General features: G+C 39.4%; 1 protein-coding gene across 2 annotated transcripts; it reads left to right on the forward strand.

Moving 5' to 3' along the window:
• Positions 1 to 4751: 4751 nt before the first annotated feature.
• Positions 4752 to 14324, forward strand: LOC127799932 (glucose-6-phosphate 1-dehydrogenase 6, cytoplasmic-like). 2 transcript variants are annotated; one of them, XM_052334231.1, is made up of 16 exons: positions 4752 to 4977; positions 5163 to 5398; positions 5494 to 5579; positions 5680 to 5746; positions 5861 to 6053; positions 6565 to 6731; positions 6831 to 6899; positions 8417 to 8475; positions 8852 to 8888; positions 9731 to 9802; positions 10174 to 10321; positions 10545 to 10640; positions 11458 to 11528; positions 13609 to 13724; positions 13826 to 13871; positions 13988 to 14324. In XM_052334231.1, the coding sequence occupies exons 2-16, from the start codon at positions 5219 to 5221 to the stop codon at positions 14153 to 14155; spliced, it is 1575 nt and encodes a 524-aa protein (XP_052190191.1). In that variant the 5' UTR covers positions 4752 to 4977; positions 5163 to 5218; the 3' UTR covers positions 14156 to 14324. The 2 variants fall into 2 exon arrangements, with proteins under 2 accessions (XP_052190191.1, XP_052190192.1); XM_052334232.1 differs by having other exon boundaries at positions 6574 to 6731.
• The last annotated feature ends 848 nt before the right edge of the window (positions 14325 to 15172 follow it).

Below are 15172 nucleotides of genomic sequence, written 5' to 3' on the forward strand. Positions count from 1 at the left end.
CTCGCCGACTGAGATATCTTCGGGCTCTTCCATGGGACCGGTGGGTTTTTCGCAGTCGACCTCGCGTGGATCCAAGTCCTCCCATTGGCCGGTTGATCGCGGACCGACTTTTGCGATGATATTTACCTTCTTTCCCTTTGCTCCCATTTTCAGGGCGTCCTCATAGCAACGTCTTGCGAGGTGCTGCTCACCTCGTACACACCCTACACCGTCGGGGGTCGGGAGTTTCACCGTAAGCGACCTGGTTGAAGTGACTAGATCCAGGTCGTTCATCGCCGGCCTTCCGAGTACGACGTTGTATGCTGAGGGGCAGTCAATTATTAGGAATTCTGCCAAAGTAGTGGCCTGGCGGTTCGCATCCCCGATGGTGAGGGGAAGGCTGATCCGACCGACGGGAATCACCGCGTCCCCCGTGAACCCATAGAGTGGCTCTGGGGACGAGCTCAACTGTTCCGATCCCAAACCCATCTGATCGAAGCATGCTCTGTACATTACGTTTACCGAGCTGCCCATGTCCACCATTATCCTTCGCACTTCGGAGTTGCCGACCTGGGCTCGTATAACGAGTGCGTCGTTGTGCGGCCAATGGACGTCTCTTGCGTCTTCTTCCGAGAAAAACATCTTCTCTGGGATTGGGTTACCCCTAGGCCGCTTCGCGGGAACCGGCTGTTCGCCCGATCTTGCTAGCAAGACATGGTTGGCCTCTCGTATGTATTTGTCGCGGGATTTGTGGGAGGATCCAGCGAGGTGGGGCCCACCATGGATCGTGTAGATGGTTCGTACAGCCGGTGATTGGTCATCATTGGTGGGGGGCTGCTGCTGTACCGGCGGCTGGCTTGGTTGATTAGTCGGCCGCACCACGTAATCTTTCAAGCGACCTCTTCTTATCAGATCTTCGATGGCGTCCCTTAGGGCCCAGCATTCCGAGGTGTTGTGACCCGTCTCGTTGTGGTATGCGCAAAATTTTTCCTTGTTTCGAAATTTGTTTGGGGTTCTCAACGGGTTGGGCTTCCCGAATTCCTTTTTGTTCCTTTCGATGGCGAAGATCCTTTCTTGGGGGTCTGACAGGGCACAGTAGCTGTCAAAGGGCTGTGATCTACGAGGTCGCTCATCTCCCTCTACCTTCCGAGCTCGCTTGAACACTTCATTGCTCGAGCGCTCCCCCCGAGCTTCTCTTCCGGCGTCTTCGTTGTGCCTTCTTATTCTGGCTGGAGCCCCCAGCTTCTTCCCTCGACCCGACGGGTTTCTTCGTCCCGAAGGCGTCTTCCCATCGGATTTCCTTGGAAGCTCGTTCATAGAATTCTCCCAGGTCTTTGACCGGGGTTCGGTAGATGCTCTCGTAGAGCTTTCCGTCTTTTCGGAGGCCGGCGGAGATCGCCGTTAGGATACTTTCATCCGAGGGATCCTCGACGTTGCTCACCTCGCGCCTGAACCTGGCGATGTAATCCCTTAGTGGCTCGTTTGCTTTCTGGAATACGGTGGCGAGGTGGCAAGGTGGCGCGAGCTGCCTCCTTAGAGCCCTGTATTGGTTAAGGAATCTCTGTTGGCACTCTTCCCAGCTGTTGATGCTACGAGGCGGAAGGCTCCTGAACCATGCTTGGGGGATGTCTCCTAAGAGTGCTGGGAAGGCGCGACATTTAGCCAGCGAGCTGGTTGTCTGTAGATCCATTTGCACGTTGTACGCATCCAGGTAATCATAGGGGTCGCTGTCCCCATTATATTGTGGCATGCTCGGGACCTTAAACCTCCGCGGCAGGGGTTCAAGCTCAATCTCTCTGGTGAACGGCGTCCTATCCCCACGGCCATTATTCTGGCTGCGGACTCCTTGTCGTTCTTCCAGCTGTCGCACCCTTTGATACAGCTCTTCCACAGTTGAGTCCGGTCCTACTGATTGCTGGGCTTGCGATCGCCTGCTTCTTTCTCGGACTGGGGAGCGGTGAAATGGGGACGGATAGTTATCCCCGATATCCTCTTCCGCGGGTGGGTGTCTCTCCTCCCGCGGTTGGCGGACCTTGCGAGGCGACGCCGGTGGGTCGTGGACAGCCCGTGCTTGAGCTTGGGCCAGAATTCTGACCGCGTCAGCGAGTTGCATTACCGTATTCTCCAATGCTTCCTGGCGCTGCTGCCAGTCCCGGATCGTCCCTGTCCCAGTGATTTGGACAGTAGGCTGGACAGGGACCCGTGATGGTATGCCGGGAGCGTCTCCGGCGGGCGGCGGCAAAGGAGTATCGGCTGTCGGGGCAACGGGTCCTCCATTTGGTGGTAAGTCTCGTGGTCGGTCGTGGTGATTTTCAGGTGGGTCGACCGCCGCCTCGGAACTTCGAGTATTCCTTCCCCTAGCCATGGCTATTGATCAGAGCGGCCCCTTCCTCTAGCGCCAAAATGTCGACGTTTGATTTCGGCCGACCGTGATTCGTTTTGGGCCGCGGTGAGTCAATCCAAAAATACCGAGAAGGAAGGAAGAACCCCTCCCCCCCCCAAAGTTCCAAGCGTGTACACCAAAATCTTTTACGTGGTTCAGCCAGAACGATGCCTAGTCCACGGCCGCCATCTGATTATTCTCCCAGAGTGGCGGTATCTCATTATTCTTTTTTTGTCCTTCTTGCCCCTCATGGTCTCTTTGATTCTCATTTATATTGAGGGGCTTTTACAATTTAGATAATATATAAAAATACAGTGATTGTATAATGGGGGACAAACAGTTCTTATCGCCTTCACAAGACCGGGAGTGGGGTCCTCATTACGAGGGGCATGGGCTGTTACAGATAAAGTGATCGGACCCTACCTCTGACTTCTCAACAGCTTTGCCACTCATGCGAGCTGGAGGTTTTAGGCCAGCGACCTGGATGGGCCAGCGATCTGGAGGATATTTCAGGAGCTCGTTAGTCGATTGCTCCGAGCTCGTTGGGGGATTACCGGGAGCTCGCCATATGCTCGCTTTACGAGTTCCGGATCTTTGGTGGAGGCTGGACCTTCCTTGACGAGGTCGTCCGGGCCTTCTTGGCCTTGGGTGATTGGGCCGGTCTATCGGACCGAGTCTGGCCCATGCGGGGTGATGCGAGAAATGCACATAACACTTTCTATCTTTCTTTCTCCCATCTTGTTCATCTTTGTCGTTGACGGCCTCCATAGCTATTGCTTGGGTAGGATGAAAAGTTTCACAAGATATAAAACCCATTTCAATTATTGGACCTCCATTGTCGTGGCCCATGGGCAATGGGTTAACCTTATCTCTCATCTCTACCTCTCTTTCTCTTCTTTTTTTTTTTTTTTTTTCATTGTCGCCATTGAAGACTTCCATCAACTATCATGGCTCTAACTTTGAGTTTATGCCTCCCCATCGTTCATTGACACTAACAATGACTATATTCTCATCGCCTGACATTATTTTGAGTCCCATTCTAATTAGTCAAAATTAACAAGATTAAGCATTGATGAATATAACTACTTCATTACAACATTATTTTATTATCAGAATAAAAAAAGAAAACTCACCACAACTATTATCAATGAACCTCGTTTTACCATTATGAGTTACTATTATTATCGACTAATATCAATGACAAAAAAAAAGACCCATCAAATAAGATAATCGTTGGTCATTGTCGAAAAAGACAGATTTTTGTGTTAGATTTCCATTTTTTTCGATTTCTTATTTTTCAGTAAATAATTTCTTTTATCAAAAAAGTAACTAAAATTGAATCAAATGATTTAACTAACGTTACTAAAAGTTAAGGAATCAGGTGTTTGAACAAAATATATAAATTACAAAAACTTTACAATTCTATGGGTTCGTTTAGCAAAGCGGTTTAACCACTTATAAGCTCTTAAGAAAAGTTGGTAAGGTGTTTAGCTGCACCTCACCAGTGTTTAAGTTAGATAACTTAAACGTTGTTGCCACATCATTTTGCAAAAGGTATTGGGAAATAGTTTTTACAAAATGCTGCTTATTTTGAAGCTGGATTGACCAAACATTTTACTATTTTACCCTCATCTTTTTGCTAATTTTCAGTTATGCCTTCTTCTTCAACCTCTGTCTCTTGGCTTCTTCTTCTTCTTCTTCAACTCTTCTAGTTGCCACCATCAGCCATCGCCATCGTCCCCACCGACCGTTTCCTGGGACAATCGACAACATCAGTTGCCATCTCCCTCATCGCTGCTCCCATTGTCTTCTCCGTCGCAACCTATTCGTCATCCCGATTTATTTCAAGTTCATCACTGTCAATCGCATCCATCGCCCCATCGACAACTACTCATAGTTATTGGTGCTTCATCTCCCCTTCTCCCTGCTATCGTTTGTGTGTATATATGTGTGTATATATATATATAATAACAATATATTATATATATAATATATTAATATATTTTAATAATTATGTATAATTTATTAATATTTAATAATAAAATCTTATATCATTTAATAATATGTTTATTTTTATTTTTTTATCAAGTTGTAATAGTTTATCAACTATTTCAAACTAAACACATAAATTGTAATAGCTTGTCAGCTATTTCAAATTAAATACATAACTATTAATTGATGATTTAAAAATATATTTATTCAAACATATTATCAACTTAAATATTATCTATCTTAAACGTTATAACTAATTTAAATAGTAATTTAAATACTATTTAACTTAGAAGTTACAAAAATTAAAAGCCTAGCGAAACTAAGTAAATGTAAAGAACCTACGCAACAGAATCTAAGCACAATTTATCCTCATTTTTTGACGGTCCGATTTCATCAACTGCATGTGGCCGACGACAACTGGCAACGGCTTTCCAGAAGAAGATGGTGGAGGTAAGCGATGGGTCTGCTGTTGGATTTCAGAGGAATGGAACCCACCTCTTCCATAGGAATGATAGGATAAACAATCGGCGCCCCCCCTTTTTTGTATTGTTTTTCTTCTCCTTTACTCCACTCTGGTTCTGGGTTCCCCGTTACTTTCTGTCGCCTGCTTTCTGCCACTACAGGTTTATCCCAATTCATCTTCATCTTTACACATCTAACTTTGATTAATTTCTTTCCAGTTTATAGCAATAACTTGGAATCTTTTACTTGATCTCCCCTATGTTCATGTTTCTGGTTCTTCCATGGAAGTAAGTTTTCACAGAGTTAGTGAGTGAAGTTCAGTTATGTATTTCCCTATCTTTTTCAGATTGATAGGAGTAAGTAAGCCAATTCTGTTTGCTCTTTAACCAAGCTTGGAAGAAGATGGCATCAGGAGGATGGGCCGTTGAGAAAAGGGCAAGTCTTAGAAATGAAGAATCTGGCTCAGCAAATTCTCTGATTACTGTTCCTGAAACTGGGTGCCTTTCCATTGTTGTGCTTGGCGCTTCGGGTGATCTTGCCAAGAAAAAAACTTTTCCAGCGCTCTTCAACCTTTACCGCCAGGTTGATGGGGATTTTAACGTCACGCTGCCTGATTAGTGTAATGCTTGCATTTTTCATAATACTGTTGAGTTAGTATGCTATCTCTGCATTTACAGGGATTTTTAAATCCTGAAGAAGTTCGTATCTTCGGCTATGCGAGGACCAAGATTTCAGATGACGAGTTAAGAGATCGCTTACGTGGGTGAGCTCATAATTTATTGAAGGGCCTTTTTCATTTTTCCAGTGGTTGTTTTGTTGATTGATTCATACAGATTGATAGGTTTTTTAATTAATGGCTGCAGGTATCTTGTCCATGGCAAGGCTACTTCAGCTGAATATGTGGAAAAGATATCAAATTTTCTGCAATTGGTTAGTGCATTTATTAAATTATTTTGAATATATAAATATGTATATATATGTATTATATTACCACGATTGTGCTTTCTAGTAAGTTTCTGTTGCCTTCTTGAATGCTTTGTGTAGATAAAATATGTAAGCGGTTCCTATGATTCCGAGGAAGGCTTTCGATTACTGGATAAGTGTATATCTGACTCTGAGCATGAGTTATGGAAACACACTGTGGAAGGATCATCGCGCAGACTCTTTTATCTTGCACTTCCTCCTTCAGTATATCCACCTGTCTGCAAAATAATCAAGAATTGTTGTATGAATAAATGTAAGTGCTTTTGTTTGGGAATCTATTTTCTCTCACCAATATACCTTGCATTTGAGCTGAGTGCTTGTGCGTAGAAAGCACGTGAATGCCACATGATGATCTCCATCTTGATTCATTAGGTCACTAGTCATTCTTACACAGCTATTTTTGTGGAACAGTGATAACTTTGTTTCAGCTTTTCTTAATGTATTTTGATAGGAATGTCATCCAAGCAATCATTATCTTGATGCATTTGCCATTATTGTTATAATGCGTAGATAAAATTATTTATTGTTTGTATTTTTTAGATACATGTCATGCCTTGTGAAAAACAGCAGTTAAAAATCTGATTAGATGTTTTTCTGGTGCACACCTTGATCTTCTTCTTGCTGGAATTTCATGTGAATAGATATGCTATGTTTTTTTTTTCTTTTTTTTGTATTAAAGCAACCTGGAATGTGATAAGACTGGATTATGTTAATCCTTCTGATATAGAACCTCAAATTACTGATATTCATTAACTCCATATTAGCCTTTTCAGCTGCTCGTGGTGGATGGACTCGAATTGTTGTTGAGAAGCCTTTTGGAAAGGATTTGGACTCAGCTGAGCGTCTGAGTGCACAGATTGGAGAACTCTTTGATGAACCACAGATTTATCGTATTGATCATTATTTGGGAAAGGAATTAGTGCAGAACTTGGTAATATACGTTTCTAAATTTTCCAACACTTTTTTCTTTTATTTTTCCTGAATTATTCAAGGTTCCTTATTTCTTCATTTATACTGCTTAATTTTGCAGTTGGTGCTTCGTTTTGCAAATCGGCTTTTTCTGCCACTCTGGAATCGTGATAACATAGATAACATACAGGTAACTTCTTGCTTTTCCTTTTTATTTTATTTAACCAAGGTTTCTCAAAAGGTGAATCATCATCACCACCTGCACCTTATCTGATGCAAATAGGGAAAGAAAAACAACAAAAAACACAAGAAGAATGCAGTCTTGAAACAATGGATAGCAAAGAACACACTAAAACAACTGAAATCACCCCTTTTCAGATTTAGAATGGCAAAGTAGCAGCAACTTCTTGCTGGCCCATGGCAGCAATGGAGGGATGGTAGGCACTGTGGGGTTGAACCTCAAAACCTAAGCCTCCAAATCTTCAAAACCCTAGCTGGTTTGGAGCTGAAACTTTCTGTAGAGCTGTCTTCAATATGCTGGAAAAAGTCCCCTAAAAGTGGCTTAGAGGCTCTATTTATACCAGCTCTCAAGCTTCCAAGAGAAGCCAAGTCCTACCTCTTCAAGCTTCCAAGAGGCGGGAACTCCTATTTTGCAAATAACTCCTCCTAAAATTCACTAATCTTTTAGGAACCCCAACAAAACACTCATTCTTACAAAAAGACACCCAAAACTAACTTACACCAAAATATACCCCAAAACAGAAAATTACCAAAATACCCCTAATACCCAATTAGAAAAAATAACACGTGAAAAAAAAAAATTTATGTACAGGTTTGCATTATTATCACAACCAAGTAAGGGTTGGTGGCATGGCATTCATAACATGACTTAATTTCTAAAAGTCACATTGACAATACAAATCCATAACCAAGTAAGGGTTGGTGGCATGGCATTCATAACATGACTTAATTTCTAAAAGTCACATTGACAATACAAATCCATGCAAAAGAACAATGTGGCAAAATTTTATGCCAGACACCCTTCCTGACATAACCCTCTAGTGAGAAAATGATGAGATAAAGTTCTAACATCATCATGGAAAAGTTTCATGTGATGGCGGTAAATGAAGATATTGATATGGTCGTGTTGCATCACATAGTTGAAATTTTGAAACCAACCTATACAACATGATACGGTCCCAAGTAGAAGCTTTGGGGGACCTGCTTTACTTTTTCGCTTTTGTGATTGTCTTCTTATTGGGTAGTACCTCTTGATTCCCATATCAAAATATCCCACAGAAATTAGAGCTCTTTCGTTTTGTTTTTGGTGTTGGATTTAGCAGTTGACTTATGGTGAAGTTACTATGCTACCTTGGATATTATGCTTGGTGAAGTTTGACTAATTCTGTAACGATTTGACTCGGTGACTTATTTTCAATGAATTCATAATTTGATGAAATATTCAAGTTTTTGTTTTTCCCTAACTAGTCAAGTGGGTGGTATATTTCCCTCTAACTAGTAATTTTACACTCTTATCACAATTGTGGCCATGCCAGAGTATTGTTGTCCATTCAATGCAATGTGCATTTTCAGTGTCTATTTTGATATATCTTGTCACAATTCACTAATGAGTCAATGTTCCGCATCTTTGAACTTCAATTTTCCTTTTCTTCCCCTTATTTGGCCTTTCCTTTTCTTTTCTTGCAGATTGTGTTTAGGGAGGATTTTGGAACTGAAGGCCGTGGTGGGTATTTTGATGAATATGGGTAGGTTCAATAGAAGCTCAGAGTTATTTTTGCTGCATAATTTCTTCATTGATTAGAACATAGAAATAAAGAATCCCATGAAAGGTAATTGTCTTTGGGTGCAATGTGTTTGTCTATTAGGATATGGAAAATAAGAATCTTGAGTTCACTGTTCTACTGTTGCCTTATTTCTCCATTACAGCTTAGAAATCAAGGAGCATAGATTTACCATCTGTTATCATTATTCACAGCTGTGCAAGAAAAAAACATTAGTTTTCATGCAAAATATCCTGAAGAATTAATGTAAATCTTTTTCCACATTCTTCATGTTTTTGAGAATTGGTAGCATTAGACAGTCTGTTTATCAGTTTTTTTTTTTTCTTTTTCTTTTTTGCAGAATCATCCGTGATATTATTCAAAATCACCTGCTGCAGGTAAGGCTATGAAATCAAGTTGTAGTGGATAATGTCTAATTGATAACGTCATTACACTGGAATCACTGAATATCTTCTGCATGTTATAAGACATGTTGGTTAATTTGTAAAATCCTAGTAGTTGTGTATAGTAATGTGACTTTACATAGTTTGTCTCATAAATAGTTTTATTTGTTCTAATTATGTCCATTTTCTATTATAATTGAAGTATTGAAGGATCCCTTGGGCATTATGAAAACATTCTCTTCAAGTTTTTGCTGTGCACCCATGTACTCCCTAGCAGATCCTAGAAATGCAAACAGCTGTGTAGTTGTCAGGCCTGAATTTTGATGAATGATTTCAATTGTTTCCTTTTTTTCTGCAAAATTCAATGAATATTTTTTACTTAAGACATATAGTCCTTTTCTATGACATTGCTCCTGCCCCCTGTCTCTCAACTTTAGCCTTCTAAAGGCCAGTCTCTAAGCCAGTTCAATTTTGAACTCCAATATAATCACTTACAGTTGCATTCCCCAAAACCAGATATGTCCAAAATTTTTTTTTTTCCATCCTCAAAAACCAGAAATATGTCTGGTAAGTTCTATCAGGGTCAAAATGGATTGTTGCTGTAAAGAAAAGACAATTCCACATTTACCTTCTGCTACCCATGTGAATGATCTTAAAACCACTTGATGTTACAAATATTTGCAATTATGAATCACTAATTATCATTCCATGGGGTTGGGCAGCCATTGTTTTAGTTGCATTTGCTTTGAGACAAATATATCTGACCACATTTTCTCACTGGTTGGTTTCTCTTTTACTTGTCATATAAAAGAAATGTATGTTTTCACCTACTGCAGGTTCTTTGCCTGGTTGCCATGGAGAAGCCTGTTTCCCTTAAACCTGAACATATTCGAGATGAGAAAGTGAAGGTGCTTAACACAATTACTTTCTTGTGAGAAACTTGTCTACTACTTTATTGTATTCTTTGACGTCTTATATGCATATGCTTCAAGAAACTTGATAGAAGACTAAGGCATCCCAATATCATTTTCCACCTGTCTGCTCAAAAGAATAAAAACTCTTCAATGCCTTTAGCAGCTAATGTAAAGAATGAGAATAATATTGAAATTTTATTTGTGCTTTTCTCTTTCTTTTTAGTATGGAATGGGGAATAAGTAAATGGAAAAGAAGGAACAATCTTTTATTGCCGTCTTATTTCAAGGAGATATAGGTCTTTACTAACATTAAAGTAATATCCATTTCACCTTTGCATTTATCATGCATTCCTTTTTCTGTTCAGGTTCTTCAATCTGTGCTTCCAATTAAAGATGAAGAAGTTGTTCTTGGACAATATGATGGGTACAGAGATGATCCAACAGTTCCTGACAACTCGAACACGCCCACTTTTGCAACTGTGATTCTGAGAATTCACAATGAAAGATGGGCAGGTATGATAAGACACTACTAATTATATGCTCTTTAAACTTTGGTTTTAGATTGCCTTACCATTGAAGAAACTGAGCTGTTGAATCAGGAAATTTCTTGCATGTATTCAGACTTGATAATTGCACTTGTGTATTGCTTAGGCAATAGATCAATTGGAAAGCAATGCCTGAGTTCAATTTGTTGTTACTGTGTGCCATCTTCATGAATCTTGCTTGCTGCATGCAGGTGTTCCTTTTGTACTCAAGGCCGGGAAAGCATTAGAGTCGAGGAAGGCAGAAATTCGTATTCAGTTTAAAGATGTTCCTGGTGATATATTCAGATGTATGGCATCAGACCCGCTAGAGCTTCTTTATGCAATCTGTCTTAGAAATTCATTATCTTGAGTGCACCACAGGCCCTTAGCCTAGACACAATGAGTGGGTTCATTATTATTATTATGGCATTGTGTACATAATACGATACATAATTTTGTTCTTACTGATATAAAGATATAGAAAAGAAAAAAAAAAAAAAAAAAGTGGAGCACTAACTAGTAACTTTTGATTGTGACTAGCCTTAACTGACTTAGTTTCGTTAAAGTACTGCTCTTGAGACATGACGATGTTATGGAGGTCAATTCAAAAGCATTCTTTTGTTGATTATGTTGTGTGCTGCTACTTCCACCATATCATTCATCTATTCCATGCATGAATTATGATGTCTTTTACAAGTCAAACAAAGCCTATACTTTGGTGCATGGAAAGTAGAAACAAAAATTCTGTGTATAAGCATGTCAGTTTTTGTGATTGTGTCAGCATGTGCACGTGAGTGCAGCATAGGTGCTTAAATGGCTCATATGGACTCACCCTTATAATTGATTGGCTAGTAATTTATGTTCCTATCTTCAGTCTGGTAAAAAAGAAAAACAGACCGTCTAATTGAAAAATAGGGAAAAACAAGGTTCAAACCTGGTCCACAAGGGTAACTAGTCTTTTCATTCCAATATTCTACAACATAACTCAGAAATAGCTCAGTCATCAGTTCATTGTGATAATTCCACTTATTGTTACTCTATATAACAGTTGTCATTTCTAATCATTGATATCTAATCATTTATCAATTATTGGCATTAAGATTGTCTTGTAAATCAATTTTTCAGGTCAAAAGCAAGGAAGAAATGAATTTGTAATACGTCTGCAACCTTTAGAGGCTATGTACATAAAGCTTACGGTATGTGATTGTTTTTGTGTATTTTGGTCATGATTTTATTGGAGTTACTTACTATTCCTATCCTTTAATGTTTTAGGCAGTAATTGATTATGATGTCATGTGTGTCTTCATTGTTGAAGTGGGGGTTATCCCCAAATATTATTAGGCATAAGACTACAGGAGCAGATCTAGGGCTTTTGTAAGGTGGGGGTAGAGTTTAGATATTTAATTCTTAAGTAAATAATTAAAATAAAAATTTGAATACTCTTTAATAAAATGCGAATTTGACTTGAAGTTCCAAATTCATAAACATTGGTGCAAACAGTTATATCTTATTTATAGTTACAATTTTATGCACAGTATGTAATTGTATAGTTATTTTGTTGGTAAAAAAAATAAAAAAAATATTTCCGAAATGGTGAAAAAATGAACTCATATAGTGCTAAGTAATAAACAAGTAATATTGATATTATTTCATTTTACATTCTTATCAAATAATTGGTGAACACAATAAATTACTAAAATCGAAACTGTGACATTTAACTAAACCAATCTATTACAAGAAATCTCTTGGATGAAAACTCACAAACATAGGTACACGTGTTTAACATCCACTACTCCATGTAAAAGAATAAATGATGACATCATCATGCAAACAAGATTGGATGTAATTTGACATGTATTTACTAATAGATAGGGACAAATAAGTTTAAAGTCAATGCTTATAATGACAAATATATCAATAATAAATTCAGTTGGTGTCTTGAGCATCCTTACAGTGAGGTGGGTATAGTCGTACAGCTGGGCCAAGCTTGTAATTGAGGTAATCATGGGATATGATCGATTCCAGAAAAGAGAGCTCTTGGAGGCACTCATGTGCCGTGCATGGAGACGGGAGCCACATTGATGGCACTTGATATAGGAGGCTTATGCAGCGTGTTAGAGTGATGTAAGTACTTAGCCACGGTCATCCAATAATCCAAAATGAAGTGCAACTAAGTACCATATATATACCTTATTAGATCTTGATGGTGACAATATTCTACAGCAAGCAATCAGGGCTTCATTTTGTATGATCTCCATGTGCAAGCTTGGAAGGATCCATATGTTCCCCAGTCAAGATCATCTTCTCATATGTATGTCCTCAACTCTTATGCCTCAAATGCATTGGGTTACAGGAATGATGTAGAGGTCAAATTTCCTTCTGCTTGGACCCTTGGGAGGATGGATTCTAGAATCAGTCCAAAGGCAGTACCTCTGTCATCCTATGCCTTAGCTGGTCATTGAGATATAGGCATTAGATAATAAGAAAAACTTGTTCTCTCTAACACAGCTTTGGTTAGACAGCCACCTACAATCCTTCTGCAATGTCTGGTGGAGCTACCTGTCTCGCCTATGAATGAAAAATGACTTTATTGGTTGTAGGTCTATCCTGCACCTAAAGAACAACACCATTTGTCATTGTCACCTACACTTCACATATTGATCTAATTGGATCTTGCATCAAACACCACCTAGATGGCTAGACCCTAAGACTCGTGATTCTGCCCCATTATTGATTCTCTCCCTTCTGACTTGAGAGCTATATCAACTTTTGGTGCCAGTAACTTATTAGTTACTAGATAAGCTTTGTTCAGCCCTCAGACACAAGGATCTCTTGGTTTCTCATTGCAAAAAAGCAAGAGGAAGGTAGTGCGCAAAATTTCCCTTCCCCAACCCTTGCAATGCGAGGAAACTCGTGCACGAGTTGAAATTAATGAAGACCTTGTGCTCAAGATCCTCTGGATAAGTAGAATCTCTGGTATGTCTCAGCGTTTAATTTTTCAAAGCTTCCATATAGTGCATCAAAGTTTATTTTCTTCCTGGTGTTTCCTGTAAATATCATATTCACAAACTTGTACTCATAGGAAACATCATATATGATCCATTGTACTCTGTTTTGGTTACATTTATGTCTGCCTTCCTGCATCCCCTTCTCTTGCACATTGCCATTCGTATTGCACTTTTGTTTGGAAGCATGGTGGCATAAACTTTCTAGAAAATTATTGGCAGAAGAATGCGTTGAAATTCACATTTCCTGACCTATAACTCCCCCGTGCAGGTCAAGCAGCCTGGGCTGGAAATGTCGACCATTCAAAGCGAACTGGACTTGTCATACAGGCAACGTTACCAAGGAGTACCTATTCCAGAGGCCTACGAGCGTTTAATCCTTGACACGTATATATGATTGACATCCTTGTTTATCCCCACATTGCATGACCCTTCTGCCATGCCCTGTATTATCTTGCTGTTACATCCTTCGTCTTTTGGTCTCACAGGATACGGGGAGATCAGCAGCATTTTGTTCGCAGAGACGAGCTAAAGGTAGACAAACAGCAAGCAATGCAATGCACTGCTTGCTTTTGATACACGTATCTGTGATATATAATTCACTACCAATCCCACAAATTTTACATTTCTGAGTCCTTTTTCAATGCCAGGCTGCTTGGGAGATTTTCACACCCTTGCTACACAGAATCGATAATGGAGAGTTCAAGCCAAATCAATATAAGCCGGGCAGCCGGGGCCCTGCGGAAGCAGATCAGCTGCTAGAAAGAGCCGGCTATGTTCCAACACATGGCTATGTCTGGATCCCGCCAACCTTGTAGAAGCCTATATAATGCTTGCATTGCTGCATACTGGATTAAGACTCTTCCATGCATCTCTTAGCGCCCTGTTGTATTTGCATCAACTGTAATCTCTGGATCGACTGCTTTATTTGTCATAGCATGAATGTTGCTGTTTTAATGTAATAAACTCAATTTGATGCTTTGGTGATGAGCTTCTCCTCCGTATGGATGGCTAATTTGTTATTTGTTAGTGACTGCAGAACATAAATTTTAAGGATTAAAGCATAGAAATACTCCTGAATTTTGTTACATTGATCGTGCGACATCCTTAACTTAAATTTTGACTCATTATGTCTGTCAATTATTTAATTTTACAACAATTAGACACTCTTTTGTCTAGTCAACAAGTATCGTGAGTGGACACGTTGTATGGATATATGTTTATGTGTGCATGTGTTTGTATATATATGCATATGTATGCACGTAAAGATATTAGTGTAAAATATTTTTCAATTTTTTTTCAACCAAACACTAGAAAATAGAAAATCGTTTTTAAGAAAAACTTTCAAAATTAGAACAACAGATAATTAATCATATTATTTGATATTTAAAATTTAAAATTTATTATTTGATTATAATAATAACAATTAAAAACATTTTGTTGGGTTTTTGCATGGAGGATTATTTTTAGAAGTTGAAGAGAAGAATTTGTTAGAGTGAAGAATGTTTTGTTCCGACTATTTTTTTTGTTTCAAGTTATATTAGTTAACTTAGTTATTTTATTATGAGAGGTATGTTAGTCTTTTATACAGGCTAAGTTCTAAACCTTGTAATTGGCGTCTCCCTATTGTTTATAAATAGGAGGTGAGAGGCTCAAGTTGGTCATAACATCAAAATCATTATATTGTTCTCTAAATTCAAGTGATACTGTCGAGAGAGAGAGAGAGAAAGACTTGGAGATAAAATTAGTTATTGTATTCTCTTAAGTGAGCAGTGAACTTATGTGAGGGAGAGAAAGAAGATTATTGTATCTTGTTTCAAGCGGTTTCTAGTGAT

Source organism: Diospyros lotus, chromosome 4 (genome assembly GCF_014633365.1).
Source record: "Diospyros lotus cultivar Yz01 chromosome 4, ASM1463336v1, whole genome shotgun sequence".
Classification (NCBI taxonomy): Eukaryota; Viridiplantae; Streptophyta; class Magnoliopsida; order Ericales; family Ebenaceae; genus Diospyros; species Diospyros lotus.